This window comes from Dendrobates tinctorius, unplaced genomic scaffold, assembly GCF_039654945.1.
Source record: "Dendrobates tinctorius isolate UK_male_01 unplaced genomic scaffold, ASM3965494v1 ptg000265l, whole genome shotgun sequence".
NCBI lineage: Eukaryota > Metazoa > Chordata > Amphibia > Anura > Dendrobatidae > Dendrobates > Dendrobates tinctorius.
This window is the reverse complement of record NW_027361932.1, coordinates 10650908-10671950: the sequence shown is the minus strand read 5'-3', so window position 1 is coordinate 10671950 and position 21043 is coordinate 10650908. Positions and strand designations below refer to the sequence as shown.

Genomic DNA, 21043 nt, shown 5'->3' with positions numbered 1-21043 from the left:
AGGCTTTACTATGGCATTTAGTAAATAGGACCCAGCGCACACTGACACCGCGCCGGGCAAGCCAGGCAGCGGGGGGCGGGGCCGCCTGTGTACTCGCTGACGCTCATTGGCTGCACGCTGTAGGCTGGGACAGGCTCCGCCAATGGCTGCAGGCCGTGCGCTCAGTAATGCAGCGGCAGCCTGCTCTCCTCATCCCTAGGAGTCTATTGTAAGGGAGCAGCACAAAGAACACACTGCACTGCTCACTGCATCACACACTGCACTGCTCACTGCACCCCATCCCAGCGCGGAACATGAGCACCAGCATCAGGTACAAGAGCAAGCTGCTGAAGACAGGTGAGCTGGGGCCCCTGGGAGTGCAGTGCGGGAGCCCCTGTGATCACAGCCCTGACCTGTCTGTTTCCTCTCTCCCCTCTCTCTGCTGGATGCCGTGCGGCCTCCCGGGTCCCCCACAGATGAGAAGGAGGTAAGGGCCCGTTATGTGTGGATTGTGCATGCATAGTACTACCATGGCTGCGGCCCCGGGATGGTGGGCTGTGGTGACAGGTAGACATGGCAGCAGATCATGGCTCCCATCATGCAGCCCAAAGCATGGCATCGGCGGATCGTGCCAGCTCCGTGTCTGCGGCCCCGCTGGAGTGGAGGAGCGCTGGCAGGGCATAGTGATCGCCCGGTACAGTCCGTCCTCTGCCCGGTGCTCGGGGTGTGTGGCCTCACAGGATCCCGGCGTAAGGACATTCTGGATGAGTGAGGGGAAGATGTCATCTGGACGAGGACTTAACCCATTCTGCATCTGCCAGGGGGAGTCAGACTGGGTGGGGTTCAAGCGTGCTGGGGCTCCCTCACCCTAATATTCACTCACACCCTAAGGCTACTTTCAGACTTCAGGCTTTTTGTAACGGCATGATGCGGCGAAAAACCGGACTACCGCATCCGGCCGCAAACGCAGGCACCGGATCCTTCTTTCTGCCGGATATATTCCAGGCAGAGAAGGTCTACCGGGCATGCGCAGTGCGGAAAACCGATCCGGCGTTTGGAAAAAACGTTGCATGCAACGTTTTTTCCAAACGCCGGACCGGCTATTTTAACCGGATCCGGCAAAAACCGGACGCGCTGCATTGCCATCCGGCGCAATGCGGCGGCAATGAAATAGCAGGGGAAAAAGCCGGATCTGGTCGTAACAGGCGCCGGATCCGGAAGTCCGGTTTTTCGCCGCACCATGCCGGATACCGAATGCCTGAAGTCTGAAAGTAGCCTAATACTCACACAACATCCCTCTATCTATCCCATATCTCTTTCTATATCTCTCTCTTTATCTGTCTAGCCCACCATCTCCCTATCTGTCCATCTATCTATATCATAGACTGCACAATTACTGTATATTGCCTCTCCAGTCTTTATTACAACAATAGTAGTAGCTGCACACAGTAATAATTACATTTATAATATAAGAGGGTTCCGTATACACCTACACCCCCCAGTAATATGTATGTAGTGGACACAGGCAGAAGAGGCCCCTGTGTGAGAACAGTACCTGGGCCCTTCGCCATGCAATCGCTCATCATTCCACCTGCTCTAGAGGTGTTACTGGCCCCCTTACCTCTACCCCCCGTGTTACTGCACAGGTTGCACCAATGATTGCCCATCCCTGCTCTGTATACATAGTAACATCTTCTGTAACATGTTCAGTGCTTTCATTACCACCCTAAGGCTACTTTCAGACTTCAGTTTTTTAAATCCGGCGGACCGCAGCCCGCCGGATCATCTGTTGAGGTCGGAGACGTGCAGGAGAGGGAGAGGGCGAGAGAGTCTTTGGGCATGCGCAGTGGAAAAAAGCGGTCCGGCGCTGTCAAAAATCATTGCAGGGAGCGTTTTTTGCAGACGCCGGACAGGCATTTTTTGCTGTATCCAGCAAAAGCCAGACGCCGCATGGCCATCAGGCGCAATGCGGCGATAATGCTAGTCTATGGGAAAAAAGCCGGATCCGGTGGCAACCGGCGCCAGATCCGGCTTTTACATTTTTCGCCGCATCGCGCCCGATGCTTAAAAACTGATGTGTGAAAGTAGCCTAATAACCATACATTGCCAGCATACATGGTAACACCATTATCACTATATATATATATATATATATATATATATATATATATATATATATGGTGTAGATAGAAGAAGCATATATGTATATTTCATCTGTCTATACTGTTTTACATTTTAAAACCTATGAACTACTGTATTAAGAGTAAGGACTTACATGGTTGTTTCTTCTTCCTCCCAATATGGCACCTGCTTTGTTCTCATGCTGTCGGCTCTAGGCTTTTGCTTAGATTCAGAGCCATATTGTTATTTTTTTATTATTTATTTATATGGCACCATTGATTCCATGGTGCTGTACATGAGAAGGGGTTACATACAAATTACAGATATCACTTACAGTAAACAAACTAACAATCAGACTGATACAGAGGAGAGAGGACCCTGCCCTTTGTGGGCTACATTTTCCTGGATGATGGGGAAGGAGACAGTAGGTCGGGTGTATTAGTGGCTCTGGTGGTGTTGAGGTGGCAGCGTGGTCCTTGCAGGTTGTAAGTCTTGAAGAGGTGGGTTTTCAGGTTCCGTCTGAAGGATCCGAATGTGGGGGATAATCAGACGTGTTGGGGCACAAAATTCCTGGGGAAGGGGGATATTGAAGGTAATTGAGTGAGGAATGAATAAGTGTGGAGGAGAGAAGAAGGTCTTGGGAGGACCGGAGATTACGTGAGGGAAGATATCAGGAGATTAGTTTGGAGATGTTTGGAGAAGACAGGTTATAGATGGCTTTCTAGGTCAATTTTAGTAGTTTGAACGGGATACACTGGGAAATTGGGAGCCAATGAAGGGATTTGCGGAGGGGTAGCGAGGAGAGAGATGAATTAGTTGGAAAGGAGAGTTAAGGACGGACTGGAGAGGTGCGAGAGTGCTAGAAGGTAGGCCACAAAGGAGGATGTTGCAGTAGTCGAGGCAGGAGATGATGAGGGCATGTACAAGCACTTTATTAGATTGTGGGTTGAGGAATGGACTGATTCTGGAAATATTTTTGAGCTGGAGGTGACAGGAAGTGTGGTTTGAAGGACAAGGCAGAATCAAGGGTTACTCCAAGTTTCCAGTACAGGGAAAAGCCTGATGTTATTTATTGTGATAGATCTGGTAGGGAAGATACTTGAGATGGAGGAAAGATGATGAATTCAGATTTGTCCACATTGAGCTTGAAGAAGAGAAAGGAGAAGAAGGAGGATATGGCTGATAGACACTCCGGAATTCTGGACAGCAGAGAGGTGGCGTCTGGGCCAGAGAGGTAGATCAGAGTGCCATCAGCGTATAGAGGGTAATGGAAGCCGTGGACGGAAGACAGATTGTAGTTTGTCGAAAAGAGCAAATTACATGAGAGGTGGGAGGAAAGTTCAGTGTGAACATGCTGCTCAAGGAGTTTGGAAGTGAATGGGAGCAGAGATATAGGGCAATAGCTAGATATAGCTTTCAGGTCGAGGGATGAGTTTTTGAGGAAAGGTATGATTGTGGCATGTTTGAAAGCAGAAGGGAAGGTACCAGAAGTTAGTGACAGGTTGAAGAGGTGGGTTAGGGATGGGATAAGTATGCTGGGATGGGGTAAGTGCACAAGTGATGAGGTATGTAGGTAGTTTCTGTTACTTCTCAGATGTCAGCTTACATGGTCATTATAGACAACATTGCCATGTACAGGAGCCCAATCTCGATACACTGTGCATGGGTGTCTGCACACAACAATACAGTATGTAGTATATACATATACCGAAATTTGGGGATTATAAGACGCACTCCAAATTTTGAGGAGAAAAATAGGAAAAAAACTTTTTTAATAAAATGAAGGTGCCTCTTATAATCCGTGCGTCTTATTGCTTAGTGGGGGTGGTGGCTGCGGTGAAGCGGGGTCCCAGGGTTGCTGCTGGAGGAGGCAAGAGTGGCGCGTTGCTGCAAGCCATAGGCTGGGATGAGGGGGTGTTCCGATGTGCGTCGCTGCGGGGGAAAAGGGCTGCAGAGCTCTGTGGTGCGGTGGGGGCTCGTCTCGGGACGAGATCTCATTCTGAGATATCAATCTGAACATGCGCCGCCCTCGGCGGCCATTTTCCCGGAGGCCACCGCATCGCAGTAATGGATATGTGGGGGGCTCGGGGCTTTCATAAATGGCGGTGGAGCCCCCCTTGCACCACAAAGCACTGCAGCCATTTTCACCTGCAGCGGCACACATCAAAACACACCCTCATCCCATCCTGCAGTCTGCAGCAACGCGCCTCTCTTTCCTCCTCCAGCAGCGACCCCGGGACCCTGCTCCACTGCTGCCGGTAAGGTATATCCGCATTATAAGATGCACCCACATTTTCCCCCAAAAATTTTTTTGGGGAAGTGTGTCTTATAATCCAAAAAATGGTGTGTGTGTGTGTGTGTATATATATATATATATATATATATATATATATACACATAGAAATATTTATGAACATATACATCTGTAATAGTTAGTCCAGTTCCAGTCTGTCTTGTATATAGATATCATATCTCGGGAATGTCTTGGATGAAAGAATGGATGTTTTTAGTGATGGAAATGTGCAGATACGAGGTCATACAGATTTGGTATCTTTTAGTAAAATACAGGTGGTGTATTGTTTGGACCTATTACTAATATAATGCATGTGTTGAGCAGAAATGCCAAACCATTTATCATTAGCAGGAATGTGGGCCCTGGAGCTACAGTATATCACTCAGTGAAAACATTATGGATAGGACCAGAGCTGGGCGATACGTGCTAATCTCTATGTAGCAGTGGCATTATATCGGTTACCAGGTATTATAGCCTGCAGTATGAGGTGAGGCCTTGATGGCCGGGTGTAGTGATGCCATCACATGGTCCTTGAGATATATCTTCAGCTATGTCTTCTTTTTCCTCTATTTGTAGCCTTCTTGGTCCAAATAACATTGTCATTTCGATTTCTAAGTGTTGCCGTAAAATTTGCATTGCTTAAAATAAAACCGCACAGTTCCAGCCGCAATGTTGCTGTCTCTATATATTGATTTATTACCACAACTGCTGTCTATGTGGACATTTATATGAGACAGTCAGAATTCATCAAATATCACAAGGATGTGTGCAGTTTTAATGTGAATGGTCACAATGTGGATTTAACTATACCCAATATGGTCTATAATGGTATTGTGCTCAATAAATATCTCTCTATGAGATGAGACAGAGCAGTGGGCTTCTGCAAACAGCAGCTCTCGCTCCGCTAGACCTGGCCCATTGGCCTATGATACCATCTGATCACTAGAGGATGAAGCCAGACCTGCAGCGATCTGCTGACTGCCAGGCCAGCCTTAGGATAGAAAGTGTCAAGCTCAGACGGCCTCATGCTCAGCTATGTCCATGCGTGAAGGGTTGTCCATGTACTAGCTTTATGCTGGTGGGGAATTCTTGTATTACAGACCTGCATTTGCCTCTTATAATGAATGTGGATCTTTATTTCAGCATTTAAAGTTTTTCTGAAAACAAGTAGTTCTCCTCTCTCCATAACAAAGTGAATAACCTAATGATGTAGGCTCGTCATGAATATAGTTGAAGCGCACATTCTTGACCTGTGCTCCATTGATTGTCTATGGCACTGCTGGAAAAAGCCGAGTACACCACTCAGCTATTTCCAGCAGTCCCATAGACAATCAGTGGAGCAGAGGTTGAACATGCATATCTGTAATCCATTCAAAGCTGTACTGCATGGGCTCCGCTTAGAACTGCGGGATTTCCAGTTGTCATATAAATAGGAAGAAATTATTCAGTATAATTAGAGATATGTCTGAGTTATTTCTTATTTGTCCTGGTTTTGTATAAGATTCTGTCTGCACACTGGTGTCTTAAGTTCTTAAAGGGGTTTCCCGAGATTTGGTAAAAGTACACTGTGACATGTGGGAGGGCTAAAGTGGCAGCGGCAGAACTGAGGTCACAGATTGGCTGAAGTCGTCTAGTATGGTAGATGGCACATCATTGCTTCAACCAAGAGTCGGGGACCGTAGCAGCAGTGCTGGATGGGCATCGATTTAGCAGCTCAATACTTGGTGCTTTATTATTTTATCATATTGCCCCAACCTTGTTAAAATGTTAACAAATTCTGGAAAACTCCTTTAAGGATATAAGTGTAAAACTGTGTTGAAAACTGCAACCTCTCATATTTTTAACACAGTCTACAAAAGAAAAAAAAGCAGAATTGCAAATGAGCAAAAACGTGTTTTTGTTTTTTACAGCCACGATCTATACAAATGGCCTCACCCCTATATAAGTCTTAGGCCTCTATCACACTTCCGTTTTTGCCAATCAGTCAAGATCCGCCAATTTTGAAAAAAAACGGATCCGCCATTTTTCTTTGCGGATCCGTTTTTTCCCCATTCACTTTCATTGGGGGATCCTGACTGATTGCCGTCCGTTGCATCCGTTTTTTTGAGGATCCGCCACAATGTTAGTGTCCGTCAACATCCTCAAAGATTTCCAAACGGAGCTTGCAACGTTTCTGTCTGGGTGCCAGACAAAAAAAATTATCTCTCTCTCTCTCTCGCCAGCGTTTCCTTTAAATTTCGTCATTTTCAGGATCCGTCTAAAAACGGATCCTGTGCCATCCGTTCGCGTCAGTTCAGAACGGATCCGCTTGTCTGCCTTTTTGGTGGATTGTAACTGATGCAAATAACTGAAGTGTGAAAGAGGCCTAAGCCATTCATACTTTTCTAATTCACAATTATTTATACTATTTTTCTCCAGAATGTGGATCTAAAGCTTTTGTGAAACTACAACTCCCATCATGTTGTGGTTGTCACAAGTTGGAAAACTACAATTGGGGAAAAATCACACATATTACTTACAGGAAAGATGTATATCTGATAGCCTGATGAAGAGACCTGAGTAGTCTCGAAAGCTTGCAATGTATTACCATCTTTTCAGTTAGCCATTAAAAGGTATCAACTACTGAGGACTCTCAATCCTGAATATTTCACATATTACTTAGGCCTTCTTCACACACACTATTTTTATATAGCTGTAAAAGCTTGAAAAAACACTCGTGGCGTCTTCATGGTCATTTTTGGCAGCGTTTTTTTATTTTGCAATACTTGAAAAACTCCAAAATAAATATGTTTTAAGTCCTATAGAGAAGCTTTAAAGAAAGCCGTACCCAGAGCATGCCACAAATGACATAGACTTGACATTGTTCAGACAAAACGCGAGGCTTTTCAATATTTGCTGTAGGCAATATCTGGCCACAGCATTTTTGACAGCTAAAGGATTACGGTATTCCCATCTCCGCCTTTCATGGCTGAGGTAGGAGCTTCTAGGTGCCATCCACTATAGGTGGGGCTGGGAAAACAATATGATGGCTGCGTACGTTGTTCTGTGCGGTATCTACAAGTCCCACTAATTTCTATGGTAATTCTGCAAACGGCGTAGCGCAACTGCGCTCCGCTCCTTTCATATCCCTGCCTCTGGTAGCTGGGACCTGCAAGCAGTCGTTGCTGTCTTGGCCATGAAAGGCTGAAAAGGGAATACCCCTTTAAAAATGCCAGCAAAAGGACTGCAAAAACTGTATGTGAACACAGCCTTATATCACTTTGTATCTAGCAAAAGACAGGAGAGAAGGTCAGGATTAGTAGCCAATGCCATGACAACCATTATACTTAGGTTTAAGAGGTTTTCCCAAGGTTTAGGTTGGGATCAGACTTGCGAGTAACTCACACGAGTCTCGCACCTCAATGCATGGCACTGCCACCGGAGTGTGCGGCTTCATGTATTTCTATGCAGCCGCACACTCCGGTCCTGAGTGTTGGCGGCAGTGTCGGGCATTAAGGTGCGAGACTCGTGCTAGTTTCCCGCAAGTCTGACCCCGGCCTTAAAGTGGATAGGGTATAACCTATTGATCCTTGGGGTTTGTGGGGGTGGGCAGTGGGCGAGCATTCCCAAGAACGAGGTTCTACTCCAGTTATTCTCTATGGGACTTCTGGAGAAGGCTGAGCCATATAATAGACCAAAGCCCTGCTAGTAAATATTAAAGCACCACTTCAGCGGTTTTTATTTATTGCAGCGCCACTAATTTAAGTTTCCCTGCCCTCTGTCTCATACCCACCAGTCGCCATCTTCATCGTTTATCAGCACTGCTACAGTCATCTTCTGCAGTCGTTACAGAAGTCGCTACTCAATGTAAGTCCGAGAGCCAGAACAAATCCCTAATAGTCTTACATTGATAGCTTGGGACTGTTATCACTGACTTCCGGTCCATCAGAAGTTGTGGTCACAACAAGATGGCGGATCAGGACCGGAGCAGTGCTGGGAACAGCAGAAGATGGCGGCTGGTAAGTGGAATACTATGGCAAGGGAATTTAGATTGGTAGCACCATTCCAACGCTGAAAAAAAACCTAAAACCCTAAAGAGGTGCTTTTGGAGCGCCCCGCGGGGCCTGTGGGTACTCGGTACTGGGCACGTCGACTTGAATGGGGGACGGTGTCACGGCGGCGACCCGGTTCATGGCCCAGAGGCGTCCAGTAATAAAATAGGGGAAAGTTTTGTGGTATTTATGTGGTAAAAATGAAAATAAAGTTATGAGATGGTGAAATACGTGACGCCACCTGAGGTATTCTAGTCAGAGGTGACCAGCGCTGCGGTGTTGTTCCTCTGGGATGGATGTTGGGCGCAGCTATGGTGTTGTAGCCCTCCACAGGTAGGGCTGTAGTCCCAGGGTAAAGATGTTAAATAGTAAAAGTGGCTGTAAACGTTGGGGTGCAGATAAATGAGAGAAAGACACAGAGAGGTGCAGTTTTACCTTTTACTGGTAATAGGTTGCAGTCCGGAGTACCACATACAGGTGATGGAATGAGTCCGGCTCGCCTGGAGGCATTCAGGTGATCCACCTTGACAGGTGGGGATTTAGGACCTTCCTTTCTGCGCTTTGTGTGTGGGTCTCCTGTTGTGAGTTCATTCTCTGGTTCACCAGTTGTGAGTTCTCCTTCCAGACTCCCTCTGGTGGTAATAGGAGGTAGAGAGGCTGATTTGATCGGTGGAGATCTGCCACCTGAGAATGAGGATGACGATTGGATCTCAGGAGTCTCAGATTGGATTTAAGACAGCCGACGCCCTATTCAGTTGCTGGTGATTCCTTCTGGCTTGTCAGCTCTTGGTTTTCAGCTCTGTTCCAGTCATCTAAAGCTAAGTTTTTCTGCTAATGTTTACACTTGCTTTTGTTGGTCTATTCAGTTTTTTGGTGTGTTCAGCCAGCCCCTGCTGGGGGCTGTGCTGAATTTCCACTCTTATTTATCAGTATTTTGCCAATTGGCTTTTTGTCCCTTACTAGTTCGGTCTCTTTTTGCTCTGTCTCAGAATATTTCAGAGTGCTGATATAGTGGGAGAAGTCTAGTGACTTCAGGGTTAATTTTGCTATCAGAAGTGTTGGACATTATTTTTGTAGGGTTTTTTGCAGGTTGCAGACAGTGTCTTTCCTTTCCTGTCTAGTTAGTTTGGGCCCCCATCATTTGCTCAGCCTATTTTCCTGCCTTTGTTTGTGCCTTCATCTTGTTTCACCGTCAATACATGTGTGGGGGCTATCTATTCCTTTGGGGTCTGCTCTGGGGAAGTTAGTTTTCCCTTTTCTTGCTTTAGGCTTATTTAGTCCTCCGGCCGTGACGAGGCGTTTAGGAACATCGTAGGCACGCTCCACGGCTACTGCTAGTTGTTGTGGTAAGATCAGGGATCTGCAATCTGCATAGTTACCAACCTCTCTGGTTTTCTGTGACTTAGCTTGTTCTGCTTTTTTCTCCTCGGTGACCCATTCATAACAGAATCACCAGCCATACCGCAGATTCTAGGGTACTCAAAAGCAGGTTGTTAAAAGAAAAAAACAAAAAAAAGGGTCAGAACTTTTTTTTTTTTTGTATTTTTTCCTCTTTTTTCTCTAGGGCCGTAGGAGGATTTTTTTTTTCTTTTTCCTAATGGAGATTAAGCAATTGTCTGATCGTGTGGAGCAGCTGGCTGCTGAATTGCAGGGAATTTCCACCTATCTCATTCAGACACATGCTGCTGAACCTAAGATCCCTACTCCTGATGTGTTTTCTGGGGATCGGTCTAAATTTCTGAATTTTAAGAATAATTGTAAATTATTTCTGGCCTTGAAGCCTAACTCATTGGGGAGCTCTGTGCAGCAGGTTAAAATTGTCATCTCCTTGCTGCGCGGCGATCCCCGGGATTGTGCTTTTTCTCTGACACCTGAAAATCCTATTCTGACTAATGTGGATGCATTAAACCAGGGTCAGGATTCTGCAGAGTTATACTGTCAAAAATTCCGAAAGTGGGCGGTCCTTACTACATGGAATGATAGTGCATTGGCAGCTCTCTTTCGGAAGGGTTTATCAGAGACCGTAAAAGATGTTAGGATGGGATTTCCTGTTGCCTCTGGTCTGGATGATTCTATGTCATTAGCCATTCAAGTTGATCGGCATTTACGTGAACGTAAAACTACACGGGAGGCACTGCTGCCTTTTGAACAAACGTCTGAACCTATGCAATGTGATGGGGTTTTGTCTAGGGCGCAACGTCAGGAGTTTAGAAGGCGTAATAAGCTGTGTTTTTTCTGTGGAGACGCCTCTCATATTATTTCTGTCTGCCCAAAACGAGAGAAACGTTTTGCACACACATTTGCTGTGGGCAGTATACAACCTAAGTTTCTTTTGGCAATTACTCTGATCTGCTCCTTATCCACGTTTTCCACGAAGGCTTTTGTGGATTCAGGAGCAGCGTTGAATCTGATGGATTTGGACTTTGCTAAACGTTGTGGTTTTTCCATGACGCCGCTGTGGACGCCTATTCCTTTGAGGGGTATTGATGCTACTCCTTTGGCGGAGAATAAACCTCAGTTTTGGACCCAGGTGACAATGCGAGTTTCCCCAGACCACCAAGAAAATTGTAAATTTTTGGTGCTGCATAATTTGCATGATACTATTGTTCTGGGTTTTCCTTGGCTGCAAACTCATAATCCAGTTTTAGATTGGAAATCTGGGTCTGTGGTGAGTTGGGGTTGTCAGTGTGTTCTTAGGGACGCTCCTGTTTTCTCCACCTCTCCTCAGTCTCATGATATTCCTGATTATCTAGCTGATTTTTCTGATGTATGTAGTGAGAGCAAGTCTGCGTCTTTGCCTCCTCATAGGAGTTATGACTGTGCAATTGAGTTGATGCCTGGGTGTAAATTTCCCAAGGGTCGGCTTTTCAACTTATCAGTACCCGAACATGATGCTATGCGATCCTATATTAAGGAGTTGTTGGAGAAGGGTCATATTAGACCATCCTCGTCACCTTAGGTGCTGGTTTTTTTTTTGTGGCCAAGAAAGATGGTTCATTAAGACAGTGTATTGATTATCGTTCCCTTAACAAGATGATGGTTAAATATCAGTAGCCGTTACCTCTGATGTCTGATTTATTCTCCAGAGTTAAGAGTGCCTGCTGGTTTACTAAGCTTGACCTGAGGGGGGCGTATAATCTTATTCGCATCAAGCACGGGGATGAATGGACATTTTGAGTACCTGGTGATGCCTTTTGGGCTCACTAATGCCCCTTCTGTCTTCCAGTACTTTATGAATGATATTTTCCGTGACTTTGTGGATAAGTTTTTGATCATCTATCTGGATGATATTTTGATCTTTTCTAGTGATTGGGATTCATAGAATCATAGAATCATAGAATCGTAGAGTTGGAAGGGACCTCCTGGGCCATCTGGTCCAACCCCCTGCTCAAAGCAGGATTCGCTAAATCATCCCAGTCAGATGTCTGTCCAGCCTCTGTTTGAAGACTTCCATTGAAGGAGAACTCACCACTTCTCGTGGCAGCCTGTTCCACTCATTGATCACTCTAACTGTCAAAAAGTTTTTTCTAATATCTAATCTGTGTCTCCTCCCATTCAGTTTCATCCCATTGCTTCTAGTCTTTCCTTGTGCAAATGAGAATAAAGTTGATCCTTCTACAATGTGACAGCCCTTTAGATATTTGTAGACAGCAATTAAGTCTCCTCTCAGTCTTCTCTTTTGCAAACTAAACATTCCCAAATCCTGCAACCTTTCCTCATAAGACAGGGTTTGCAGACCGGTCACCATTCTGGTCGCTCTTTTCTGAACTTGCTCCAGTTTGTTGATGTCTTTTTTAAAATGTGGTGCCCAAAACTGGACACAATATTCCAGATGAGGTCTGACCAAAGAGGAGTAGAGGGAAATAATGACTTCACGTGATCTAGACTGTATGCTTCTGTTAATACATCCTAGAACTGCATTTGCCTTTTTTGCTGCTGCATCACACTGTTGACTCATATTCAGTCTGTGATCTATTAGTATACCCAAGTCTTTTTCACATGTGCTGTCACTTAGCCCTATTCCTCCCATTCTATATATGCTTTTTTCATTTTTATTGCCCAGATGTAGTACTTTGCATTTCTCCCTGTTAAAAACCATTCTGTTAGTTACTGCCCACTTCTCCAGTTTATTTCTCATGTGGAACACGTCCGGACTGTGTTCCGGATTTTGAGGGAGAATTCCCTGTTTGTTAAGGGATCGAAATGCCTCTTTGGTGTACAGAGGATTTCATTTTTGGATTTATCTTATCTCCATCGACTATTGAAATGGACCCGGCCAAGGTACAGGCCATTTATGATTGGGTTCAGCCTACTTCTTTGAAGGCCCTCCAGAAGTTTTTGGGTTTTGCTAATTTCTGTCGTAAATTTATAGGTAATTTTTCTAGTATTGTCAAACCACTGACTGATCTGACCAAGAAGGGCGCTGATGTGCTGAATTGGTCCCCTGAGGCTATCTCAGCATTTCAGGAGCTTAAGCAGAGATTTACTTCAGCTCCAGTTTTACGGCAACCTGATGCCTCACTTCCATTTCAGGTGGAGGTAGATGCTTCTGAGATTGGTGCAGGAGCTGTGTTGTCCCAAAAAGACCCTGTGACTTCTAAGATGAATCCCTGTGCCTTCTTTTCTCAAAAGTTCTCCCCATCTGAACGCAACTATGACGTGGGGAATCGGGAATTGTTGGCCATGAAGTGGGCATTTGAGGAGTGGAGACATTGGTTGGAGGGAGCTAGACATCAAGTTGTGGTCCTCACCGATCACAAGAATTTGATTTATCTGGAGTCGGCCAAACGCTTGAATCCTAGACAGACTAGATGGACCTTGTTTTTCATGCGTTTTAATTTTGTGGTCTCTTTTCTTCCGGGCACTAAGAATGTTAAGGCAGACGCCCTTTCTAGGAGTTTCTTCACCGATTCTCTTAGTGTGACCGAGCCTACTACCATCCTAGGTGAGGGGGTAGTTCTCTCTGCCATTTCGCCCAATTTGAGACGTGCCCTGGAGAAATTTCAGTAGGATAAACCTGAGCGTTGCCCTATGGGAAAATTGTATGTTCCTGACCAGTGGAGAAAGAGAGTGATGTCTGAAATTCATTGCTCCGCATTGGCTGGTCATCCAGGTATTTTTGGTACCAGAGATTTGGTGAGTCGGTCCTTTTGGTGGCCTGCCTTATCTCGTGACGTCAGGAATTTTGTACAGTCCTGTGGGACTTGTTCTCGGTCTAAACCCTGTTCTCGTTCTAGTGGGTTGCTGATGCCCTTGCCGATGCCCAAGAGGCCATGGACCCATATCTCAATGGATTTTATTTCTGATCTTCCTGTCTCTCAGAAAATGACTTATCTGGGTGATTTGTGATAGATTTTTGAAGATGGTCCATCTTGTACCACTCCCAAAGTTGCCATCTTCCGCTGAGTTGGTGCCCATGTTTTTACAACAGGTGGTTCGGTTACATGGGATTCCTGAGAATATTGTGTCCGACAGAGGAGTCCAGGTTCCAGATTCTGGAAAGCCTTTTGTTCCAATCTGGGAATTCAGTTATCCTTCTCCTCCGCGTTTCATCCCCAGACCAATGGACAGACTGAGAGAACAAACCAGACCTTGGAGTCTTATTTGAGATGTTTTATATCTGCTGATCAGGATGATTGGGTCTCATTTTTGCCCTTTGCCGAATTCGCACTGAACAATAGAGCTAGTTCTGCCACTTTGATGTCCCTTTTTCTGTAATTTTGGGTTTCATCCTCGATTCTCTTCAGGGCAAGTGGAATCTTCGTCCTGCCCAGGTGTGGACACTGTGGTTAAGAGAATGCAGCAGATATGGGACCAAGTGGTGGATAAGTTGTCACTCTCTCAGGAAAAAGCCCAGCAATTTTCCAACCGGCATAGGACCATTGGTCCCCGGTTTAAAGTGGGTGATATGGTTTGGTTGTCATCTAAGAATATTCCTATGAAGGTTGCATCTCCTAAATTTAAGCCAAGATTTATTGGTCCTTATAAGATTTTGGAAATTCTTAATCCTGTTTCGTTTCGATTGGCTCTTCCAGTTACATTCAAGATCCATAACGTATTTCACAAATCTCTGTTGAAGAGGTTTGTTGAGCCAGTGGTTCCTATGGCAGCACCTCCTGACCCTGTGTTGGTTGAAGGCAATGTGGAATATGAGGTAGAGAAAATATTGGATTCTCGTTTGGTTAGACGGAGACTCCAGTATTTGGTCAAATGGAAGGGTTATGGTCAGGAGGATAATTCTTGGGTCTCTGCCTCCGATATTCATGCCAATAGATTGGTTCGTGCTTTTCACCGGGCCCATCCTGATCGGCCTGGTGGCGTGGATGAGGGTTCGGTGACCCCTCCTCAAGGGGGGGTACTGTTGTGAGTTCATTCTCTGGTTCACCAGTTGTGATTTCTCCTCTGTGGAGTCGGTAAGCCAAACCTGCGACTCCGACTCCTCAATTTCCCTTACACCGACTCCGACTCCACGACTCCGACTCCCACACAGATTGCTTATATTTAAGTGAAAAATTTATTGTAGTACAATGTGAACCTCAGACATTTAATCATTTTTATGATCCAATAATCAAGATATTTAGATAGAACAGAATATATATTGGTGTACTACCCGGTTTTCATTCTTTTTGGTACAGATACAATATGGATAGACAGATATGGATAAATGGATAGATAGAGCAGATTTCTAATCTGCTTTTGCTATTGAAAACATTATCTATGAGCTCAAAAACCTTTCAGGTGATGCAGTTTTTTAAAAAGATGATCAGCTTTTGCAGCTGAAAAACGTATCCTCAAAAAACACAGGAAAAACGCTGTGTGTGAATGTAGCCTTAGATCAGGAATAGAACAGCCATTTATAGGACATTTCATAACTTTCCCAAACTCCTATGAAAAAATATTCAGCACATCCTGCATTGAATTACTGTACCCAATTTATTATATATTTTAGGAGTCGGTCCATTTTATACCGACTCCAACTCCGACTCCGACTCCACCAAAATGAGCTCCGACTCCGACTCCACAGCCCTGCTTCCAGACTCCCTCTGGTGGTAATAGGAGGTAGAGAGGCTGATTTGATCGGTGGAGATCTGCCACCTGAGAATGAGGATGACGATTGGATCTCAGGAGTCTCAGATTGGATTTAAGACAGCCGACACCGTATTCAGTTGCTGGTGATTCCTTCTGGCTTGTCAGCTCTTGGTTTTCAGCTCTGTTCCAGTCATCTAAAGCTAAGTTTTTCTGCTAATGTTCACACTTGCTTAAGTTGGTCTATTCAGTTTTTTGGTGTGTTCAGCCAGCCCCTGCTGGGGGTTGTGCTGAATTTCCACTCTTATTTATCAGTATTTTGCCAATTGGCTTTTTGTCCCTTACTAGTTCGGTCTCTTTTTGCTCTGTCTCAGAATATTTCAGAGTGCTGATATAGTGGGAGAAGTCTAGTGACTTCAGGGTTAATTTTGCTATCAGAAGTGTTGGACATGATTTTTGTAGGGTTTTTTGCAGGTTGCAGACAGTGTCTTTCCTTTCCTTTCCTTTCCTGACTAGTTAGTTTGGGCCCAGTCATTTGCTCAGCCTATTTTCCTGCCTGTGTTTGTGCCTTCATCTTGTTTCACCGTCAATACATGTGTGGGGCCTATCTATTCATTTGGGGTCTGCTCTGGGGAAGTTAGTTTTCCCTTTTCTTGCTTTAGGCTTATTTAGTCCTCCGGCCGTGACGAGGCATCTAGGAACATCGTACGCACGCTCCACGGCTTCTGCTAGTTGTTGTGGTAAGATCATGGATCTGCAATCTGCATAGTTACCAACCTCTCTGGTTTTCTGTGACTTAGCTTATTCTGCTTTTTTCTCCTCGGTGACCCATTCATAACAGTCTCCGCTGTATATAACTATGCTGCGACCCTCTATTCGTGATGGTTTCACTAACCTGTACGGCTGTCAGCGTGAGCCTATTCCACGGGTACCTAACTCTTCACCGTCGGCCCCGGGCTCCTTATCCGCTGCCATGCCCTCAGGTGATTAATGTGCACAGGAATTTACAATCCCCTGTACTTTCAGATTCGGCTATCAGGGCGTACAGTTCCTGTCAGCCTAGGACTCTGATGTCCCTTTTCTCTTTATTAGCGCTTCACTCAGGGGTCTACTATATGCAGTATTTTAGCTTCCCTAGAGTCTCTTAGTTTCTGCTCTTGTCCTTTCCCTCTTCACAGATCAGCTCCCTGTCTTCATCTCCTCTCAGATTAGCTCCCTGTCTTCATCTGACAGGATCTTCCAGAAAGATCTCTTTACCTCACGTCCTCACGTTTAACTGTCATTTTTCCTCACAGCTCACAGCTGTTTCGTTTCCATGACAACCCCCTCAGCTGATTTCTAGCTGACTCGCCAACCCCCTCTGCTGGCCAGAATTTATAAGGCATCTCCCTTTTCTGACCTGCAGCAGGAAATTGTGATTAAATCTATGCTGCCTGGCATGGGGTCCCTTTCTGCCTCCAAGCATGACTTCACCTCGATGTCACTGTGACAACCAAACTCTGGGGTGTCACACTTTGCTGCTAATGTAATCCCAAAGCTAAAGATGAGCTATGACAACAGTGACTAATTATTGGTTATATTACACTAATAATGCTGCTTTGAATCTAAATGTCCCAATAACATTTTATTTCCTTGGAAGAAAATAAGAAACGTCACCTTCAAGCCTCATTCACATGTCTGATTTTTTTCCTTTTCTGTGAAAAACATACCTTTATTTCAGTGTGACAGCACTTGGATCCCACAAACCAGTAGAACATGGATGGCATTTGTGTGCTGCCCTTCTTTTTCACAGTGACGGCCACTTGAATATTCAACTTTGATAGATAAATTGGTTCAGAATAGGACTTCTCCACTTTCTTTGGAGGATGGACTAAGGTGACGTTCTAATGTTGAATGTTTGAGTCTTTGGTGTTGCAGATTTTCTTCACCTATTAGGTAACTTGGGTTTCTTGTATTTTTTTATTTTGTTTTTTGATGTGTTTTTTATGCTTTTTATGATGCTGTTGTTTTTGACTCGTTTTGGTAACTAATGTTTTAAATTAAGCTGCCTGGTATTTGACTTTACCAAAACTTTATGGATTCAGGCATGTTCGGTTTACATGAGTTTTTAATGTGTTTCTGTAGCGTTTTGCATATTTTACCTGCCATGTGCATTTATTTCCTACATCTAATACTATGCCGAAAATCTGCAGAGGAAACTTGGTGAACCCGAAAGAGAAATTGACAGGTTGCGTCAGATTACACTGCATGAAAGAAGCATGGTGGGCAAGAGATTTCTCTAAATCCCATCCACTTTGCTGGAACTGCAACACTCTTCATTTTTTGCACAAGAAAAATACGCAGTGTCAAAAACTCACCAAAAAGTAATGTGGGAACTTAACCCATTGATCCACAAAAAAAGATTTAACAAAAAGTAATGGTGGGAACTTAACCAATTGATCCACAAAAAAAGATTTAACATTTGAATGTACCAATTGAAATGAATGTACGACATAAAACTGATGTGTGGATGGTGTAAGCTTGCGAGCAGCACCCTCACTCCTCTTATTAATTGTAGAATTATGTGTTACTTTGTAATGTCTTATATTGTCTGTACATGCCCCCCCCCCGGATTGTAAAGTGCTGCGGCATATGTTGACACCTATAAAAATAAAATGATGATTATGTTTGCACAGGTCAGCTACTTAACAGATTTTCTGGAAGGGAAAAAAATGAAATATTATCCAACCATCTAAAAAAAACCCTCAGCATAAGGCTGCATTCACACCTCCATGTGAGATGTCTGTGTGCTGTGCTTTTTTTCTCTCGAGCAACGCATAAACCCATAAAGTTTTGTAGATCCATACACTCATCCATTTTAAAAATGGATCCATGTGTCTGAGCCATGAGACTTAGAGAATGTCCTGTTTTTATCCGTTTAGTGCATCAGACACGGCCATTAAAGGTTATATAAATCAGTTAAAAGTAGGTTTTTTACCTGCAGATTTTCCGTATCTAATGCAAATCTATCCTACTGTTCAAAAGTTTAGGGTCACTTAGAAATTTCCTTATTTTTGAAAGAAAAGCAAAGTTTTTTACAATGAAGCTAACATTAAATGATTCAGAAATACACTCTATACATTGTTAATGTTGTAAATAACTATTATAGCTACAAACGTCTGGTTTGTAATGCAATATGTTCAAAGGTGTATAGAGGCCCATTTCCAACAACCATCACTAGTGTTCTTATGGTACTATGTGTTTGCTGTGTAAGAAGGCTAATGGATAGTTAGAATACCCTTGAAAACCCTTGTGCAATGATGTTAGCACAGCTGAAAACAGTTTGGCTGATTAGAGAAGCTATAAACCTGACCTTCCTTTGAGCTAGTTGAGAATCTGGAGCATTACATTTGTTGGTTCCATTAAACTCTCAAAATGGCCAGAAAAAAAGAACTTTCATGTGAAACTTGACAGTCTATTCTTTTTCTTAGAAGTGAAGGCTATTCCATGCGAGAAATTGCCAAGAAACTGAAGATTTCCTACAACGGTGTATACAACACCCTTCAGAGGAGAGTACAAACAGGCTTTAACCAGAGTAAAAAGAGAAGTGGGAGGCCCCGCTGCACAACTGAAAAACAAGACAAGTACATTAGAGTCTGTAGTTTGAGAAATTGACGCCTCACAAGTCCTCAACTGGCAGCTTCATTAAATAGAACACGCAAAACACCAATGTCAACGTCTACAGTGAAGAGGCGACTCCGGGATGCTGGCCTTCAGGGCAGAGTGGCAAAGAAAATGCCATATCTGAGACTGGCTAATAAAAGGAAAAGATTAATATGGGCAAAAGAACACAGACATTGGACAGAGGAAGATTGGAAAAAAGTGTTATGGACAGACGAATCCAAGTTTGAAGTGTTTGGATCACACAGAAGAAAATTTGTGAGGCGCAGAACAACTGAAAAGTTGCTGGAAGAGTGCCTGATGCCATCTGTCAAGCATGGTGGAGGTAATGTGATGGTCTGGGGTTACTTTGGTGCTGGTAAAGTGGCAGATTTGTACAAGGTAAAAGGGATTTTGAATAAGGAAGGCTATCACTCCATTTTGCAACACCATGCCATACCTTGTGAACAACGCTTGATTGGAGCCAATTTCATCCTACAACAGGACAATGACCCAAAGCACACCTCCAAATTATGCAAGAACTATTTAGGGAAGAAGCAGGCTGCTGGTATTCTATTTGTAATGGAGTGGCAAGCACAATCACCAGATCTCAACCCCATTGAACTGTTGTGGGAGCAGCTTGACTGTATGGTACGCAAAAAGTGCCCATCAAGCCAAACCAACTTGTGGGAGAGGCTTCTGGAAGCATGGGGTGAAATTTCTCCAGATTATCTCAGCAAATTAACTGCTAGAATGCCAAAGGTCTGCAGTGCTGCAATTGCCACAAAGGGAGCATTCTTTGACAAAAACAAGGTTTGAAGGAGAAAATTATTATTTCAAATAAAAATCTTTTTTCGAACCTTGTCAATGTCTGGACTAGATTTTAAATTCATTTGGCAACTCATGTGATTTAATAAAAGTATGAGTTCTCATGGAAAACACAAAATTCTCTGTGTGACCCCAAACTTTTGAACGGTAGTGTATGTGGAAAATCTGCACATAAAACTTAGGGTACCAGCAAGATATGACATGTTGCGAATTTGAAACGCGCGTCGCAGGTCGGTTTATGCTGAGTAAATAAGAAGCACAGTGAGCATGAGTTTCTATAAATCCCATCTACTTTGCTGGAACTGTAAGGTGTGGCATTTTTGATACCTTGAAAATGCGCAGCGTCACAAACTCTTCATGAGCGCAAAGCCTAAATTGCCGTGGATTTCACATCTGCACCATGTCAGTTTATACTATAGATTTTTTTACTGCAAATTTTACCTTTTGCAATGAATAGGATAAATCTAGAGGAATCAGTTGCAAAATCTGCTGTGGAAAATCTGCAAAATATGTGACCTGTGTGGATGTAACCTAAGGCCTTCTGCATACAGGCAATAATGTAAGATTTTTCGCAGTGTTTATTTTATTCTGTTACATTCGCATCTGTTTTTTTCTGTCGTATTTCAAGTCCAATAGGAAAGCTTAGAAGAAAAAAAACGAAAAAAATCTTATATCTAGAAAATGCTAGGCCAAAAGTGGTGCCAAAATGCCAGAAACCAAATGCATTGCTTGTAGTATGTTTTATATTTCAACACATCTGGATGCAAGATAAGTCGCAAAAACATGAAAAAATGTCCTAAATAATGGGATGTTCCTCTAAAAAAAAAAGCTTGTGTGTGTGAAAGCAGTCTGTAACTGGAAACAGAAGTGGATGGATTTATGGAGGGAGAGCGAATACTCCTTCCACGCTTGGCATGGCTCCACAAATGGCATTTGTTTCCAGCCTTTCCGTACGTATGGAGTAGTTGTTTTGATTCTCCATGTGGGAAAATGATTTGTGTTTTTTTCTATGTTAAAAGATTGGAAATTACCACTTTATAACCTTATAAAAGATTTACTAGATGTACTGAAGCTACGCAGCCCATTGTAATATAGGTGTGGTACCCGCGACCAGCCCATGAATGCT

The 21043-nt window shown here is 43.9% G+C and overlaps 1 protein-coding gene across 1 annotated transcript in view; it reads left to right on the top strand.

The window, feature by feature from the left end:
* Nucleotides 1-122: 122 nt before the first annotated feature.
* Nucleotides 123-21043, top strand: part of SEPTIN5 (septin 5) — a 97334-nt gene continuing 76413 nt past the window's right edge. Inside the window, exons 1-2 of the mRNA XM_073559089.1 lie at nt 123-336; nt 456-466. Of these exons, the coding sequence (XP_073415190.1) occupies nt 294-336; nt 456-466 (54 nt within the window). The 5' untranslated portion in view covers nt 123-293. The remainder of the gene's footprint in view (nt 337-455; nt 467-21043) is intronic.